Here is a 17836-nt window from a genome sequence, read left to right on the forward strand (position 1 = left end):
TAAGTTATGTTCAGACTTGATTTTGAGCCCAGGATTTGTTTTAAATGAACAATGAATGAGTCACTACTTTGATTTTTTTTTTTTTTTTTTTTTTTTTTTTTTTTGGCAGTGCCGAGATGTGAGAACCAGGGAGGTTGGAATCCAAGAAATTCATCACAGAGTGCGGCCATACCAGGTCAGTTTCCTCTAAATCTGCCCAAGCCTGGACCCCGCCTGCTTACCCCCAACTGAGTGAATAGCTCAGGGCAGAAAGTAGCGAGTCAGGAAAACAAGCCATGAGAGTCACTGGGTTATGGAAAAGCTGGGTTAGAAAAACCAAGGCTGGGCCTCATTTTTTTTCACCCGCTCTGTGGTGTGGGAAGTGTTCTCAGGTGAAGCTGCTCCACATCACCCCAGTCTGTCTGCAGTGACTGGAGGACACAGTAGGGACTCGAGTTCCAGTTCAAGTATAAGTAGCTGCTTATGACTAGTGGCTGCTTCCTGTGGACAGCCTTGCTGCTCTCTTCTATGTAACCTGCAAGTTCTTGTCCTAACTGGCTTTCCCACATCTTCAGGACAGTGCGCTGGGTCATTCTGAGTAGCTTCACTTCCATACATCTCTGACATCTAACTCAGTGGGTGCAGCATTCTCTGTGGAGCACAATTCTTGGGAATCCCATGTGAGAAAGGCTGGATTCTGTTCTTCCCATGAACTGTTGTCAAAGGGCCTTTAACAACTGTTTTAAGGGAGAAAGTAGACCTGACACAGTTAGTCATTTTGGCAAAGTTTTAATCTAATTATATACCAAACATCAAGCTGAGGGGTTGTTTATTTTGCTTTGAGTATAATGTACCCATGTACAGGGTGTGTCTGTTACAGCCTTTCTAAATCTGTGGAGTTTTGAGTGTCCACCTCTGCTCCATGCTGTTCATAGAATCATTTGTACAGCAGGTTGAAGAGTCAGAATCTGTAGACTTCTACCACTCAAGTTCTCCGCCCATCCCTCTGTGGTAAACTGCTCTAGTGATTGACCTTAACATATTCCTCCCTCACTAGGCCTATTTCACAAGACAGACAGACAGACAGACACACACACACACACATACACACACACACACACATACACACACATACACACACACACACACACACACACACACACACACACACACACACACAAGGTTTTAGTGGAAGAAGAACTAGACAAGGAAACCATTAACTGTCTGGCAGTTTGAAGGCAAAGTAGGGGAGGGGAGAGGGTCCTAAAAGCCACATGTGTGATTTAATCTGTAGTTTTATCTTAGAGACAGTTTATGGGACATCATAAATTTACATAAAAGCACTCACTGAGCTGGATATCTATAAGAATCTCAAGGTTAATTCAGTTTAAATATTTGTAAAATTGTTCTCTGTTTAGAATAGTCCATGAACAAGCCATGAACTTTTTAAATCCTCTGCTACTTGAGAGGAGGCAGATAAAAACCATGATTAGTGATGATCACCCTTTGCTCCTAGCTGAACATTAGCCTAAACACATGCATGCGATTGTAAAAATGAGCTTGCGTCTCTAATTCTGAATGAGAGTTTTCATGGTTCCTTATCCACCAGGTTGAGTTGGTGCGGAGAGATTATGTTGCCAACGGTGGCTGGGAAACCTTCCTGTCCTATGAAGACCCTGAACAGGACATCCTGATTGGCCTCCTGAGGCTACGGAAGTGCTCCCAGGAAACCTTCCGATTTGAATTAGGTGGAGGCGTTTCCATAGTCCGAGAGCTGCACGTGTATGGGAGTGTGGTCCCTGTGAGCAGCCGGGATCCCACTAAATTTCAGCATCAGGTACCCTGCAGCCTGCTTGACTAAGAAATGCCTGAAATAGGAAAAGTTAAAAGCAGCTGGTGAGGAAGGAAGGGAGACATGGTGTGGGAAGGAAGATTCAGAGGAAAGAGGGCACAGGAAAAAGGGTTCTTTGGAGTTGTTTGGGGGCAGTCCTCCATGTTGCTCCCTTGTGGTCCCAAGGGATAACAGATGCACCCCATGTATCAGATTCAAGCAAAACTGGTTCACTTCCTTTGGTATCAAATGACAGGAAAGTGATTCACAGGTTGTGTTGTATAAGTAACCCCCAGCAACCTAAAGTTAGAAATCTGTATTTTTAAGTTTCAGGGAAATTTGTTAAAAGCAGTAATAATAGGTTTAGGGTAAACACCAAATGGGATGCTACAACAATTTTGCCACATTCCAAACCCTTTCAAAAGTGGAAGGTGAGTCAAATAAATAAGACTTGTTACCCAAGACTCCTGTCGGCTAGGGCTGCCTAGACCTTAGGCATGTTACCCTGAATGCCACGCTGGCTCTCGATGGAGTGCCGACTTTTTACTAAGTCAGGAGTGTGCTCTGGGCGGGATCCACGCACTCTTCCTGACTCATCAGTAGATCTTTATCACTTTTTAAAGGGTGTTTTGTGGACCTTTCTCAATGGGGTCCCTTCTCTTCTATCATGAACTCCTCTGTGCTCCTTCTAGGGGTTCGGCATGCTGCTGATGGAAGAAGCGGAAAGAATCGCTCTGGAAGAGCATGGATCTGGGAAAATCGCAGTCATATCAGGTGACTGGAGAGATGGGTGGCTGACTCATCTGTTCACACTGGGCACCACACTGAGATTCGATCTCTTGCCTCTCCATGATTACTGTGTTCGAATTGGTCCAGGCTGATGAGTGAGAGGTTATGTTCAAACTGTCGGGACAGGACAGGTCAGAGAGCAGTTCGCTGGGTGAGTGCCTCTAGAAGCACTCTGTTCCTCAGAGCAGCAGGCCAGCGACCATGAGCATTCTTCGCTTGTCTGACCTGGGGTCATTGTGGCCAGTGGGTCTTGTGCTTTGTGCCAGCTGCTGTGTGAGGACATGTGAGTGGTGGAGACTGAGCTGCCAGCTCAGGATGATTGCAGACAGGATGTAGTTCGTGCTGCTGCTCTTGCCGTTGTTCCTGAGTGTCAGCATCTTCATGTGGGCCAGGCCGGGAGGAAGGTTTCCTCCGCCCGCTTAGGGACCTGCAGTAGATCCAAAAATTAAATAGGCAAAACCAAATTTGCAGAAGGAAGATTAATATAAATTAATATAAAGTGAGTAAGACTCAGGAGCGTTCATGAAGAAATGAAGACTGCGAGATGCATGTAAACCCGAGTGTTTTAGAACTAAGAGTGGAAAGACATGGAAAAATACACTAGGGGGACAAGTGTGGGCCAAGAGTAATAAAGAGGGGAGACTTAGCAGGCCTGTTAGTTCATCTTGGTTAGTCCATCATTAGAGGTAAGGATGGTCTTCCCTCCAGCATGGGCTGGTAGCCTCTCTCAGAGGAGTCACAGAGGGAGAGCGGGAGAATAGTGTGTGGGTGGGGGGAACAGATCTGAGCCCTTCCTGATCCTGCAGTGTTCTCAATTCCTCCAGCTTTTGCTGAGCCAACTACTCAGCCTTGTGTTTTCTGACTCCCATAGTAGCTTCCCCCATGCTAACCAAGGGTTTCTAGTGGTTGGGGGAAGAAACATAAAAGGGAGATTTGGGGGAAGCAAGAACTGACATGCCACATTTTTATTCACATTCTTCAGTGTGCTATCCCTATAGGAAAAATTACTAATTACTATAGGGAACCTAAGATGGCAGAACATGGAGGCAAGCTTTAAGGTATAGTTGACCTCAGAATTTATTTTGTTTTCTTATTTGGCTACCACATCCCAAAAGCTTACCTGTGACCTAAAAAAAATATTTTTTTTTCTGAAAATTAAAGCTGAAATGAGGGTTTTTGTTTTTTGTTTTGTTTTGTTTTGTTTTTTAAATCAATAAGAAGTTGCCAGTCAGTAAATCAATACTGGTCACCAGGTCTTCATGATTACCACTTCAGAGATCCAGTCACACAGCTCACTTACTCACTTAGTCTGGCTTGGGTGCTTGATGTTACCCAGACTGATCATGTATTTCTTAGCATGTCTAGCTTCTCTTATTTTTCTCAGTAACTTTAATCGCATAACAAAGTGCCTGACTGAGACTATGTGGCCGGCCCTGATGAGCAATGAGGAAGTGTTTCCCTCTTCCAGCTTACCCTGTAGTGGGCCAGAAGGACCAGGAAAGGGCAGCCTGCTTGGAATGCCTTCTGCCTGTACATCTGGGTGGGGCTGATGATTGTGCCTGGGGATCACCCACAGAGCCTGCTAAAATCAGTTTAGCACAGTCTGGCTCTTCAGGTCTAGTTGGCTGGAGAGCCCACAGTTGCTAGGCAGCTGGTGTGCTGCCTCTGGTTGCCCTCAGACCATATGCGAGAAGCTAGACTGTGGTATTCTCCAGATGCCATCTTTTCTTCCCAGCCATTAAGGTTGTAACTCTCAGGCCCATAGCCCACACCCCCAGATGGCATTGAGTCACGTGCCTTTCTAGTGTCTTTGAGCGCCTAATCAGCTTTCCATTTTCCATCACTGCCTTCCTGACATCCGCTTTCCCTCAGAAGTATCCACCCGAGGCCCCTGACTTGCCTGAGGTCAAATCTAATTGCACATAAGAGCCTCAGTCTGTTTTTTTCTGAGCAGGGTGTTTTTCTGAGTGGGAGTCAGCTTCTATCCTCACCAGCTTTTTATCATAATCTAAATGATAGCTCAATTTCATGTCATCTGCATGGTGAATTTCTAAAATAACAAGAAGTGACTTACTTAGAGAAGCAGGCAAGAGAACCTTTCAGGTGCAATGCTGTGTCTCCTCCCTGGCACCCTGCAGAGGGTTCTCCAGCTAAAATGGGTTTCTATAGGAACAGCCCAGAAAGGGCTTCTTGGAACCACAGTGAGTTCTTTGGGAGAAAAGTTGGTGAGCATTGTTTCCTGCCTTCTGGTCTGGAAGCCTCACCATTGTTGTAAGGAAAGCTACATATAGATTTCTTAACTTCCTCCTTGGCCCTGACCAACCTGCCTTCATAAGGAAACACGGAATGCATTTGCTATGTGGCAGGTGCATCTTCTTTCTCTTAGTCCTGTATCCCTGGTCTGAGAAATCTGTTGCTCAGAACTTAGGGGGATAGCAAGTGTTTGTTATTATGCTGTGTTGTTGATGTCACTTTCTCCTTCCATTTGTTCACCTTGCCTTTAGATTTTCTAAATCTGCTGCTGCTGCTGCTGCTTGTGTGTGTGTGTGGGGGGGGGGGGGGTGATCCTTGAATTTCTTCAATAATTTCTTCCATTTTCGTTCTCAGCAAGGTATCTGATGATGAAATTGGTGATACTAAAGTTTTCATAGGCAGTTGCTCTGACGTTGTTCTCAGCTCATAACTCTGTGCTCTATGAGTTGTGGCTTTTTTTCTAAGTCACATTCAGTGGCAGCATGGCTTTCTGTCTTGGCATGATGCATGAGGAGAGGAGAGACAGGACCATTTATCATTTTGTTGACCTGGCTGTAAGAGAAATGCATTTATGTAGGACTTCGAAAATTCTGCTCTGATTCATTCTGACTTCTCCTCATCCTGGCAGCAGGTTCCCTGCTACTTAGATTTATGATCTGGGGCTCTACCTCTAGACAGTATTATTGACTTCACCATAGGTCAGAGAGGTTCTGTATATTCTCATTTTCCCTATTTAAAAACATTGCTTTCATCTGTTACCTCCATGTATTTATTGAAAAGTATACACATGTGCTTGTTGAACCAGCCTACAGCTCTAGCTGGAGGAGAAAAACTAAAACTGTTTTAAGCAGTCAGGCAGGTGAAGTACTTACTAAGAGGCAGTCAAGGTCACTCACTTTTTAAAGTATATAATTGGCTTAGTAAACTTTTTGAAAGTTAACTGTCATCTTTAACTATGAAAATTATTTAAAAGCAAAAATTAAATATTCAGTTTCATTGCCATCAAAATCACTAGGTATGTTGAGGGAAACAATAAAAATATAATCTCAATTCTTGGGAGCCTGAACCAGGAGGATTGCTGTGAGTTCAAGGCCTATATAGGCTACATAGTGAGACTCTTATCTCAAGAAGAGGCGTGATGTTGAGCTGCCTTCTGGGAATGAATGTTCAGATGGGCAGGAAACTGGGTCTCCACTACTGACCCCATCTGCAAGGGAGGATGAGTGCCAAGGGAGTCTAAGCCTTAGATCCAGGCCTCCTCTCCACAAGGATTAATTGCTTCTTTCTGTATACAAAAATGGGCAAATCAGTGTTCTAAAACCAGCTAGTTTATAAAATAATGTGTAGGTAGGAAGTAGCTGTTAGCTGCTGCTGAATTACAAAGCAGTTAGTCCCAACTATGTTTGAGGGCTTTACCGTCTTAGTGGTTTACCTGAACAGTTTCTGTGGGTGCACAGCTACGTAGGATGAACAAATTGTATTTCCTTTTAAAATGTGGTGTTTGCCTACATGGTGATCAGCAGTCTGTCTTTCTAACGTTGTCTCATTCCTTCATACTGTAAGGTGCAAGGACTTCTACTGTGGAAGCTAACTTTAAATCTTTAAAATGCCATCACTAATAATCACCATGGAAACCAGAATTCTGATGTCACAATGTCCACTAGCCACTGTTTTAAAAAGCCACTTAACACCTTCAACAGAATGAGGGATTTTCCCCCGACTCTGGCAGTTTTGGCTAGGTATCAGATTTAATCATGTTACTGTTTCAGTTTGCCAAGCTAATTGCTATGCAGTAAGATAGACAGCTATTCCCCAAGCTCCCTGACTAGCTTCGTCATAAGCAGTATTCTATTTGTGATCTTTCAAGTAGAAAATTAATATGGCCATTGGCCAAGAGCTTTACAAGCTTGATAGATCACACAGTGATGGTGAGAGAGGAGAAAAGGTCTGAGGGGATGATGTCAGAATCGTCCAAGCCAGAGCCTGATAGCCATTCTGTTTAAATCTGTTACAATGCCAGTGATGAGGGAAGGGGAAAATTTAAAACACAGGGTGAGTAAAACAGGCAGTATGGATATGAGGTCATTCTTAATCATGTTACTCAAAACCGTGTGCCCTAAAGCTGTGGCTACAGTCCCTAGTAGTCAAAAATCAATGTGTCTGTGCCTTATATAATCCAGTATGGTTTCCTAGGACAGAAATTAATAGTCTTGTACCCCAGAACCCGTGATTAATAATGCCCTGTGTAGGCAGAAAATAGCAGTTGTTTCTTAGGCTTTGACCAGCTGAGATTTACCTTTTGGACCTGAGAAACATCACCTGTATCCCAAGCTCCTACACAGCTCCCTTCATTTATGTGAAGGTTATTTTATTCTTTGCATTATAATCTAGTTGAAAAGCAGGGTCTATTTGTAGTCAGTTCTGCCTGATAATGGACTCATAATCCTACCAGAGTCCCCAGAAGAGCTTCTCTGTATTATGGCGGACTATTTGCTAATGGGTCAGGAAGCCTGCCAAATGCAAACCAGTTTGTGCCACATGTGCATTTGTGTTAATACAGGCTTTAGCAGAAAGGAAGAGAAAGGGTTTCCTCTTTTGTGCTCTCTCCTTCACCTTTCATATAATTTTCTTATAAGTAAATTGCTCCTCAGCATCTCCTAATTAAATGCACGTTTTCTGACTACCTTCTGTCTTCCACTTTGGTATTCTAACAGTGATCATACATGTTGCTTTTGTGATGTGTGCTTCAATGGGATTGTTCTTATTACTATCATCTTGATTTTAAAGACAATAGATACAGCATAAAATCTTGTACCATTACAAGTCCTCTATTAAATTCAGCATGATTATTACTCAGACTGGGATAGAATGCTATTCAGCTAGATAACAAGTTGACTGCATGTTTTCTAATTGATGTCTTTTGTAGCTCAGCTGTGGAGGCATTATTGCCTAGCTCATCTCGGGAGTGTTTATTTCCTGGTTTGGCACGTGTCCCTTATAGCTGAATCAGGTACCAGTTTATTGTAGATGAATGAAACACCAGTTTGCAGCATTTTGTATTAGGCCATCCCACAGTAAGCATCACATGACCGTTCTTAGTGCTCATGGTTGCAGTGTTTCTCAGTAGGCTACCATTTGGATCTTGGGGCCATTTCCTCAGCAGAAGCAATAGCACTGGTTGTATGGCCTGTCAGCAGTGGAAGACCCACTTTGGCATTTACCTTTTAACCTTCTTGTGTTTGAGAAATGTCTGCTTCACCATCCAAAGGTGAGCCTTGCTCATGGCCATACTGTAGGCTTCTCCCCAGTCCTGTACCTCATGGTTTGTGGATTTTGTCAGTGATGGTTATATATTTTCAGCTTAGAATAAAGAATGGGCCATACCGTGTGGTCTCTGCTAATATCCCTAAAAGGTCTGGGAGCTTTGAGGTCACTGGGTGCCTGCCTTTATTGTAGCTGAGTGCTTCTCAGGCTTCTTGCTAGGGAAGCAAGCCATCTAAGAGACTGCCTTACTTTGTTTTGTTTTGTTTTTTTAAAATGCTTTATTGCAATCTTAACTCTTCATCAACTCTCGTAGGAAGACTATTGGGTTTTTCTCTATAAACATTTGACGTCTTAACTCATTTAATTTAATAAGGCCTTACTATTTTACTTATTACAGGCAGGAGTATTCTCCTAACGGTGAATAGATATCGCTAAATATTGCTGCAGTTCTCCAGGCCAAGAGTTCTCAGAGCCTTCAGTTGAAGGATTTCTGCTTCCAACACATCACAGAGCACATTTTCACACTTGTGGCATTCTGGCCTGAGCTCTAGACTCTGACAGATGTGCTCCTCTCTGAGAGGAGAGTTGGGTTTTAGGATTTAAGGTGGTAGCTATGGGATAGTTTGTTTATGCCCACCCCATTCTGCCTCCCTGAGCTTTGAAATGATTGTGTAGCTGCATACCACCTTAGGAATGTTTGACATACCAATCCAGAGCCTTAGATCTGTACCTGTGAGGGCCATTCCTTCTTCCGGTGACTCATATACAAGTTACTGGTTTCAATTATTTGACCAACACAGCCTTCCCCTTGCTTCAAATCTAGTGGTTTAAAACAGAAATAAATTATTTGCTTCATGATGCTTTGTGAGAACTTCAGCAGGACAGAGAGATGGTTTTTCTCTGGTCTGTGCTGTGACAGGCTTTAACTGGAATGGCTTCAGAGCCTGGGTGTCCTGGACAGGACTGTCAACATGAGCACCTTGGTTCTGACACTAAAGAGTCCTCCATTGTTGAAAGTACTGGGGGATACCCAGGGAGGCCCCCACCCAATGAGAGGAAAGGGAGAAGGGGATGTAGGAAGGATTGTAGGAGGAGTGACTAGGAAGGGTGGCAGTGAACAGGATGTAAAGTGAATAAGTAAAAAAATTTAAAAATAATAATAATAAAAGCCTGTAAGATGCTTACAGTATCACCCTCACAGACATCACTGTGGGAGAGGACAGTCTGTGGGAAATCCACATAGAACTTCTAAGTTACCTGCTTTGGCTCTTTGTTCTTTTACTGTGTGGTCTTCACAGAGCCCTTGCAATGTGCAGAGGACAATTAGGCTGCAGGTACCCTCTTTCCAGTTGAGAAGAGGATATTAATGACTTGCCATAGCTAGCAGCCTAGGAGCTCAGTTCTATGTGGCTAATCTTTACCAGTTTTGTAATATCTCTCTCTCTCTCTCTCTATATATATATATATATATATATATATATATATATATATATATATATCTTGCCTCCCCTCCTTCCCTCTCTCTCTCCTTCTCCTCTCTCAGAACAGGAGAAAGATTGTCTGAAAGCTTTCAGGTCATTGAGTTAACTGATTCTTTTTTAGATGTTGAGAATAAAAGCCTTCCTCTTCTTCCATGTCAGTGTGATTTTGAGTGAAATATTGCCATCCTCGTGAGTCAGTGAGATGCAATAGTAAATGAATAAAACTAATGACTATATTTCCCTGTGTTAACACTCCAGCAATAAGTGACTGATTGAACCAAAAGTAATTAAAATAGTTTCTTTTAATTTGTCTGTTTCACTTTTTTTTATTAAGTGACATAAATCATCACCTCAGACTTTTATATCTATTTTTCAAAACTCTGATTTCAGCTTTAAGGGAAAGATCAGCATGTTTTGTCTCTGTTGTTTCAAGTTTGGCTGTGGGGTGTGGTGATGTGGGCTCAAGTTTCCTTCAGTCCAGTTCGCCTTGCTAATGATAAAGGGCAGCCGTGTACCCCGAGAAAGGGAATGTCAGTGAGCAGAATGCACCTCCAGGTTTCCAGTCCTTTCCTTGTCAGCTTGAGAATGTCTGGATCATGTACAAAAGTGTTCTTTGCTTGAAGACTACCCGGCTGTGCCGTGTGAGCACACGTCATTTGAGGTCCCAGCATTTTTTCTTCTTCTCGTTAGTTACACTTCTGTCCTATGTCTTTTTCCAGTTGGAATCCCAGCCTGGGTCCGTTTGTGTTTTCATCCATGTGAAGGGTTGATTGATCGACTTTCCAGTTGGAGTAACGTTCATGTAATTGAAACTGACCCCTTTTAAATTTCATTTTAAAAAGCTTGGCTATTAACTGTACCAGATAGAGAGGGAAGCCTGTTCTTATGGGACTGTGAGTTGTGTGGCCTTGCCTGTGTGTCTCAGTCTGTCAGGCTGCTGTGACAGATACTCTTAGGAGCAGGAGAGGATTACTTACTGCAGTTCTGGAAGTGCAAAGTCTAGGACCAAGATTATTGATAACAGAGGATCCACAGCAGCAGCATGCTTGGTGTCTTATGTAGTCATCTGAGGGGGACACCTCTGTGTCTTCACATTGCTGAAGGGCAAAAAGACAAACAGGCTTCCTGTGTCCTCTGTAAGGACCCAAGTTCCATTTCTGGGATTTCTACCCCATAACGTAATAACCTCCTGATTGCCTCACTCTTACGCTGTTGCTCTGGGGATGAAGTCCTGCTTGAGCATCTGGGTGAGGGAGCTGCATAAGACCCCTTGCAGATGAAGAGGAGCTGCATGCAAAAGAGAACCCCTGCTGGCCCCCCGTCACAGCTCCTGGCTGTCACACTCTTCTTCTCTCGATGGAATTAAAGTCACAAGAGTTTCTAGCTCTTGATTTATCTTGATTTTCAAAGGAAAAGTATAGTTACTTCAGTGTTCTCAGCTGTGTAATTGATCCCCTTAGAAACAAAAAGATGTCTTCCAGTGAGTTGAGGCATCACACCAACAGGACTCCTCCATTGCCTGCTCCCTCCCTCCAAAGAAAGAGAACTGTTGTGTAGGCAGTGGGTGTTCATATACATGAGAACAGTGGCCAGAGGAGGACATCATCCCTTTGAGGCAAGATCTATCACTGAACTAGAGCCAGGCTGCCAGCCAGTCTAGCCCTTCTCCATCCCAACACACGTGCCCAGCCTTTAACATGGTTGCTGAGCATCGGAACCCATGGCGCTCTTGTAACCCTTGCATGTGCTTCACCCTCTGAAGCAGCTTCCCATCTGTCAGTAGTGTAGAACTCAAAAAAGTGCATTTGTGCCATTTGTGTCTTGGTTAACTGTTTTAATCATTATACACGTGTTTGCGAGTGTCTGTGTGTACACACATACAGACACACACACACCATTCCCCAGACCTCATGCAATTTGTAATTAACCTCCTATAGGTAGTGGTTGGGGCATTTAGCAAGGAGTCTTGAGTTCTTTCTTAGAGCAGACAACTATGTCTTAAGCTAGGTGGTATCACACCTAGCCAGGGAGAGTGGATCAGAAAGCAGGGGGCTTCTCTCTACATCAGGGACTTGGAGACTAAGCACATTCAGCAAAGAAAAGGGATTTAAAATGCAGTCACTGCTGATTTCCAAGTTGCAGGTGCCCTAGGAGGCTGGTGGCCCTTGGCAACCAGAATTGGAGATCATCTGGGGACAGGGGCTTCCCCACTGCATGCTGAGTGCATCCTTATCTTATGGAACAAGTCACACCCTTTCCCTTTAATTTCCACTTTGCCTGGGCCAATATTCCTTTGAAAGAAGACTACTGAAGCCATTTTAATAGCCGCTTGTAGTGTATACAGTTCGGTCTGTGCAAATGTATTTTTCTTCTCCCAAAAGATGTAGGGCAGCAATGGAAGCCAAGGGGATAACACGGCGCTGGTTACTAGAGCGACATTGGCCATAGACAGTTTGTGGTGTTCCTTTTTCTCTTCCCTCATTTTGGCATTGCCATAGCTGGCAAAGTAGTGAACATAAAAAGTTTTACTCTGCCTACAATAAAAATAAGGTCCTCGTGACATGACTAAGTTCTGATGGTGGACTAAGTAACTCTGAAGATAAACAAAGCTAGACTTCAGGCTGTATCCCTCCCCACCTTTGTTACTATTCTGATAACTGGGGACTCTACAGGGAGCACCGCAATGACCACAGCTGAGAGCACTTGCGTCCTGCTCATTCCCAGCCTGAGGATTTAGCAGCAGCCCACAGGAGCGATACAGTGGAGAGCTCCTACTTGCACAGCTGTGTGTTTCCTCTGCAGGGGAGAGGCAGCAACAGTCAGGCTGATCTGGGACCAAGACAGCCTAGCACGTCAGCACAGTTCAGAGGCTACTGACGTCAGCTTCAGAGGGTAATTGCTTTCTCCTGGCTGACTAACACAAGGAAAGTTACCATGACAGAGGACTTTGCCTGAGATGGAGCCCCACAAAGGCCGAAGGGAGGCAGATAGGGCCTTCACCCAGCCAGGTGACACCACATTCTCTTTCCAGCTGGCCAAGAGCAGGCACAGTACTGTGCCCGTTTGTCTTTCAGATTGGAGAAATGGTCATGTCTTAACTGCAGGAATCAGGATACAGAAGAAATGCAGGGGGAAGATGGAGTTTGTACCAGACAGAAGCTAGGCTCTCCATAGAACTCGAAGCCTCTCAGAGTCCCATGAGCTGTCTGGGGCTGCTGTGTTTGTTTCAGAACAAAGCCAAGCTGACCAGAGATGGTTCCAATGTAGCCAGCGCTTCTCCCAACCTGATCTCAAGAACCCAATCCAGGCTGGGAATCTCAAGTTCTATATGAAGGAGTAGAGTCCCCAGGAGCAAGAGGCTCACATGGAATCCTTGCTGAGAAGTGGCTCCTGTGAGCTCCAGGAAAGCCCATGTCTTAACCACACACCTAGGAACTCACAGCTCTCCCCATCACTCACCTTCCTGGTTATCCAGGCTTATCTAGATATGAAAACACTGCCTAGCTGCAGATCTTAAAACTAGGCCACCATCTTGCTTTGATGGGGAACATACAAACAAGCAGAATTATGTGTGTCTGGGCCTGAACGTCAGTAAATCTAGTGGGTCATTTGGGATACCCCCAAGCAGACAGGAGCCAAGCCTCAGGGTGAATCAGCCACTGTGGGAGCTACATGATTGCTTACGGGGTCAGTAGACTTGTGCCTCCACTTCTGGATGCTTGAGACCCTTACATGGTAAATAAGTCCATGGGAAATGGCTCCTTCCAGCCAGCAGAGTAGGGGTCTATACGGTTCCAGAGTTGCCCTTCCCACCATCTGTGTAGTCTCTCACCTGTGTGTTGTCTCCCACACTCTGCCTCACAGCGCCAACCCAGTTCTCGTTTTCTACAGTGTGTCCTACAGTAGCACACTGCTCTGTGTGTGTACAACATGAAAATAATGAGTGTATAATAGGTCCCCAGACATTTACTACATCCTGATTATATGCTAGTCCCTGTAATAACCCCAGTGACCGAAGCCATTGCCTTAAAGACCTGGCACTCCAGGAGGGGAGGCAGAGACAGTGGAATAGCGCATTCAGTACTGAAACAATGTGACTGTGATTAAAGTCTGTCCTTCTAGCCAGTGGGGAGAGGTGGTAATCCTGATAACTAGGGGTAGCCTCTGCCTAGAGGAAAGAAAGCCTCAGGGTCTCCAGTACCTAAGCTGGGACTGGAGGGCAAGTGAGGAAGGGCTGCAGAGGGGTGGCTGGTAGGCAGAATGGCAGGTCAGTAGGGTTAGCCTGACTGGCCAGTTCTGTCCTTTAATATAAGGACCATATAGACGGGTTAAAGCCAAAGTGTTGGGATATGAGACTTTGTATTATGAATTCCGTCTTTAGGGCCTACCTAGGCTCTGAATTCAGATTTCTTTCTGATGGCTTGGCAGGTGGGATTATCTCTTCTTGTCCTCACCCACGCACATGGATCACAAGGAAGAACACTGCCATTCAGTATAGGTCTTACCTGTTCTGGCTTTCACCAAGAGTAGTGCCACCTGTAAAAAGGTCTTTTGTCCAGTGAGAGTGAGTCAGGCACAGAGTTTGCTGCTCAGTTTCTGGTGAGCAGTGTTCTAGAAGGAACTAGGCGCAGGTGTCCATGTCTGTACCTGGAACACACTGGGTTGTCCTGGCCCTGGCTTCTTAGCTGCCTCCTCTCTGGACCCACTCTGTCTTAGTTTCCTGAATCCTTCAGACAGTTTGAACTCTTGAGACACTTTATGTATTAAATGGCTGTGCCCCTGATGTTTTGTAATGAAGTGTAACATGTGTAGTGAAATGAGGTGCCAAGAAGGTGGCTTCATTAACCACTGCCTAGATCAGTAACAGCATTCTCAGCACCGGGGGTGGGGCCCTTATCATCTTTTAAATGTAACCATTATCTGACCAAATTTTGGAGTCTCTCCTATGCCTAAATTTTGTGTGAATGGAATATTTTAGATCTGGCTCCATCTGCACAGTTGTGAGAGAAATGTCTCCATGTGGATACATAGACCATAGTTGCTTTTTCACTGCTGTGTTATATTCCTTTGTGAATCTATCCACCTATAGTTGATAGATACTTGACTTCTCTCTTATCTTGGAGTGTTAGGCTACTATGTCACTTGTTGGACATAGCATTTCTCTTTTCACTAAGGTGGATATCTGCTAGTTCTTGGACTATGTGTACAATCTAGAACTTGGGGGGAAATTGTCCCTCTGAAGTCTGAGCCTTCCTGTTCTCGCTGAGTCTGAGCTGTTGTTCGTGCCCGTTATCCATATGTTCATCATCTTATACTGCACCTGTCCGTGTCAGACAGAAGTTGTGATAATAACAACAACTAATAGAAATGTGTAAGGCAGTGTGGGCCCTGGTTAGAGTCAGTCCTACTGGGCTGCGTCTATCTGTCCATCTGTCAAAATGCTTAAAACAGTCTGAAGTGGGTAGAAACAGACAGTGTTCCTGAGTGTTTGGGTTGAAGATGGCGTGTGTACAACTGATGTCCGAGGTTGAGACAGCCTTGTGGGGCTGAGTCCTTACCCTGCGTTGTGTAGTAACTCTCAGTGCCAGGACTGAGTTGAGCTGAAGGATACCAAGCTGGCATCCACGGAGAACTCGAGAGATGTTTGGTGGACTTTTTCCCACCAAATCTTTCTCTTCACAAACCATGTGTTCCTGTGAGCCAGGGCCACTCCATCAACCCACTTCCCTGGTGACATCTAATGAAAAACAGCTTTCTCCTGCGACCCCTCATGTCCCCCCAGCACCTCAAACAGCAGCCTTGTGTTGCTTTACAAGTGTGTGGAGATCCATTTTCCATCTGTCCTCTCATTCACCTCCAGAAAACCGTTTGGAATCCAGGCCTCTTGGATGTGAAATCTCCTCTTGTCCTCTGTTCCCTACCGCAGTGCTAACAGCATTGGTCATCTGTTGTGCCTACATGAGTGTGCTGCCCCGGCCCTGTGATAGCTGTCAGGGAAGGGCATTTCTCCACAGCCGAGTCTGTCATAGAAACCAGCATAACAGAAATGGGCCACGTCTCTATATGGGATTCGGTTTGAACAGTAGTGCAATCTGAATAAGAGAAAGGGCTGAGGCTGAGGGGCTCATGGCTGACTACTGAGGGCTGCTAAAACTGGGCTGACTAGAACTCTGGTACTTTGTTTCTCCTGCAGGGGTCGGCACAAGAAATTACTACCGAAAGATTGGCTACAGATTACAAGGCCCGTACATGGTGAAGTTGCTAAAATAATGGCCACAGCAGTCTACCTTCGCGCAGTGTCCTCTCTGACAGAAGATTCAAGTGCGGTCTCCTGAATCCCCAGCAGAGGCTGAGGAGGTAAACGGCCTGCACACTCCTGTACAGTACCCTGCCCTCCCCACTGTGGCGGCTGCTGCTCACAATTCTGACCCCTGTGACAGAGGCCAAACCCACCTCTTTATGTGCCCGTGGAGCCACTTCTGGTTTTGAGGCTTAAATGATTTTTCCAGTTTCTAAATTCTGCATGAAGGCTGCAGGTGACCCATTTTGGCTCCTGCGCTGTGACCAGAGCAAATCAACTCCTTCAGCCACCATTACTTGTGATTGTCATCCGAGGGGCAGCCTCGGGAGAAGATTATTTATATATTCAAAGACAAAAGCCGGACTGCAGCGCAGACAAGCTGTCAGACATGGCTCTCTCCCCTCCACTACATGCACATTTTCCCTAGAATTTAGAAAAGGAGCTTTGCACTGGAAATCTCCAGTCTTGAGTGACTCTGCTGTGTCTTGAAATGTGCTGTGTTTGGGGAAAGAAGAGCTGAGGTGGTGGGTTGTGTTACTAAGCTTGACGCCAGCCGTCTCCAGCCCATCCTGTCAGAAGCCTGCCGTGACCCGGGCCGTATCAGAAGCCTTTCCTTTGTCTCACGTCTGTGAAAGTCTCTATGTCCATACCCCTGACACCTGCTGCCTTCAGCATGCTGGGCTAGCTTGTGTCAGCCAGTTCATGTGTCCTGAGCAGACATGGTCCAGAATGCATAGCTAGAGCCTCATGCCCCTGGTCAGGACTAGTCCATCCTCAGAAGCGTCTCTGCATGTTAATTCTATAAGGTAGGCGGTGTTGATGGTTCTGCATGAAGAAGGTAGGACTTAGGCTGGTGTGTGAAAGCAGGCCTGTCTGACCTGCATGGAGGGCATGGCTTTCCAGACGCTTCTTCACCATCCATCTTGTCCACTGAGGAGGCCAGGCTCTGAGAGTCAGCCTGCCTAACCTGGGCATCTGGCCTTTCCAGCAGTGTTTAGTGAAAGCTGTTCTCTAAAAGTCTGAAAAATAAAGTGTTTAGCGTAAAAGAAGAGTCGTTGTGTGGTGCTTTTTTTCCCTCGTCCTGTAAATGTGATGGCATTTGTCAGGAATTTTATTCGCTCCCCGGCCTGTGACACTGGCTGTCTCCCCGGGTGCCATTTCCTATCCCATCACGCTGCTGAAGGCAAGTAGCAGCGGCTCTGGAGGGCTCACTGGGCACTCCAGCCACTGCCAAGAGTGTAGTTCAGGGAATCCAGCTATTTCTTAGTTATGTATTTCCCCATCAAATCTAAAAGTATGAAGCTGACAAAGCACGCACCCCAGCCTTCACTCTCGTTACTGGAGTTGGTGCCTGCTGGGCCAACAGAGGCCTGGGTCTCCCTTGCTTATCTCTCACCCAGAGAATGAATCATCTCACCCAAGTGAATCAAAACACACAAGCCATCAGAAAGCAAGCATGTACAATGCTTGTTTTTTAAGGTGGCCATTTTTTAAATTCTTAGAGCAAGAGTTTAAAACAAGACTGCCATTGGCCCCACCCTTCCCTTTTTGTGACATCAGTGCCCAGCCTGGACTCTCGGACCCACAGTCCAAGGTTCCCCTTCCCAGCTTTCCCTTAGCCCACCGTGGCACAAGTCCACAGAAGGTGCTGAGCTTCACCAGGTGTCACAGCTCCTGACCCAGCTTCGCTTGTGACCTCCAGGCCTATGTAGCACTTGGCACAGTTGCCACTGTGACTTTCAGAGACCAAGGCCACCTCCTGAGGAAGATGAGCTAGCTTGTTGCTGCCACCTTGGTGCAGGCCTGCCCAATCTGTGACTTGTTTCTCATCTGTACTGGACAGCTTGCCAATGGCTCGAGCATATTCAGGTGGCTCTCCTGGCTTCAACGTTGGGTTCGAATCAAGTTGTGGACTAGGGAGATAGCTCAGAGGGTAAA

The 17836-nt window shown here is 45.5% G+C and overlaps 1 protein-coding gene across 1 annotated transcript in view; it reads left to right on the plus strand.

The window, feature by feature from the left end:
- Elp3 (elongator acetyltransferase complex subunit 3) overlaps positions 1 to 16947 on the plus strand; it is a 58905-nt gene extending 41958 nt beyond the window's left edge. Inside the window, exons 12-15 of the mRNA XM_034498327.1 lie at positions 110 to 175; positions 1589 to 1816; positions 2503 to 2584; positions 15791 to 16947. Of these exons, the coding sequence (XP_034354218.1) occupies positions 110 to 175; positions 1589 to 1816; positions 2503 to 2584; positions 15791 to 15867 (453 nt within the window). The 3' untranslated portion in view covers positions 15868 to 16947. The remainder of the gene's footprint in view (positions 1 to 109; positions 176 to 1588; positions 1817 to 2502; positions 2585 to 15790) is intronic.
- The last annotated feature ends 889 nt before the right edge of the window (positions 16948 to 17836 follow it).

Source organism: Arvicanthis niloticus, chromosome 3, assembly GCF_011762505.2.
Source record: "Arvicanthis niloticus isolate mArvNil1 chromosome 3, mArvNil1.pat.X, whole genome shotgun sequence".
NCBI classification, from domain to species: Eukaryota; Metazoa; Chordata; class Mammalia; order Rodentia; family Muridae; genus Arvicanthis; species Arvicanthis niloticus.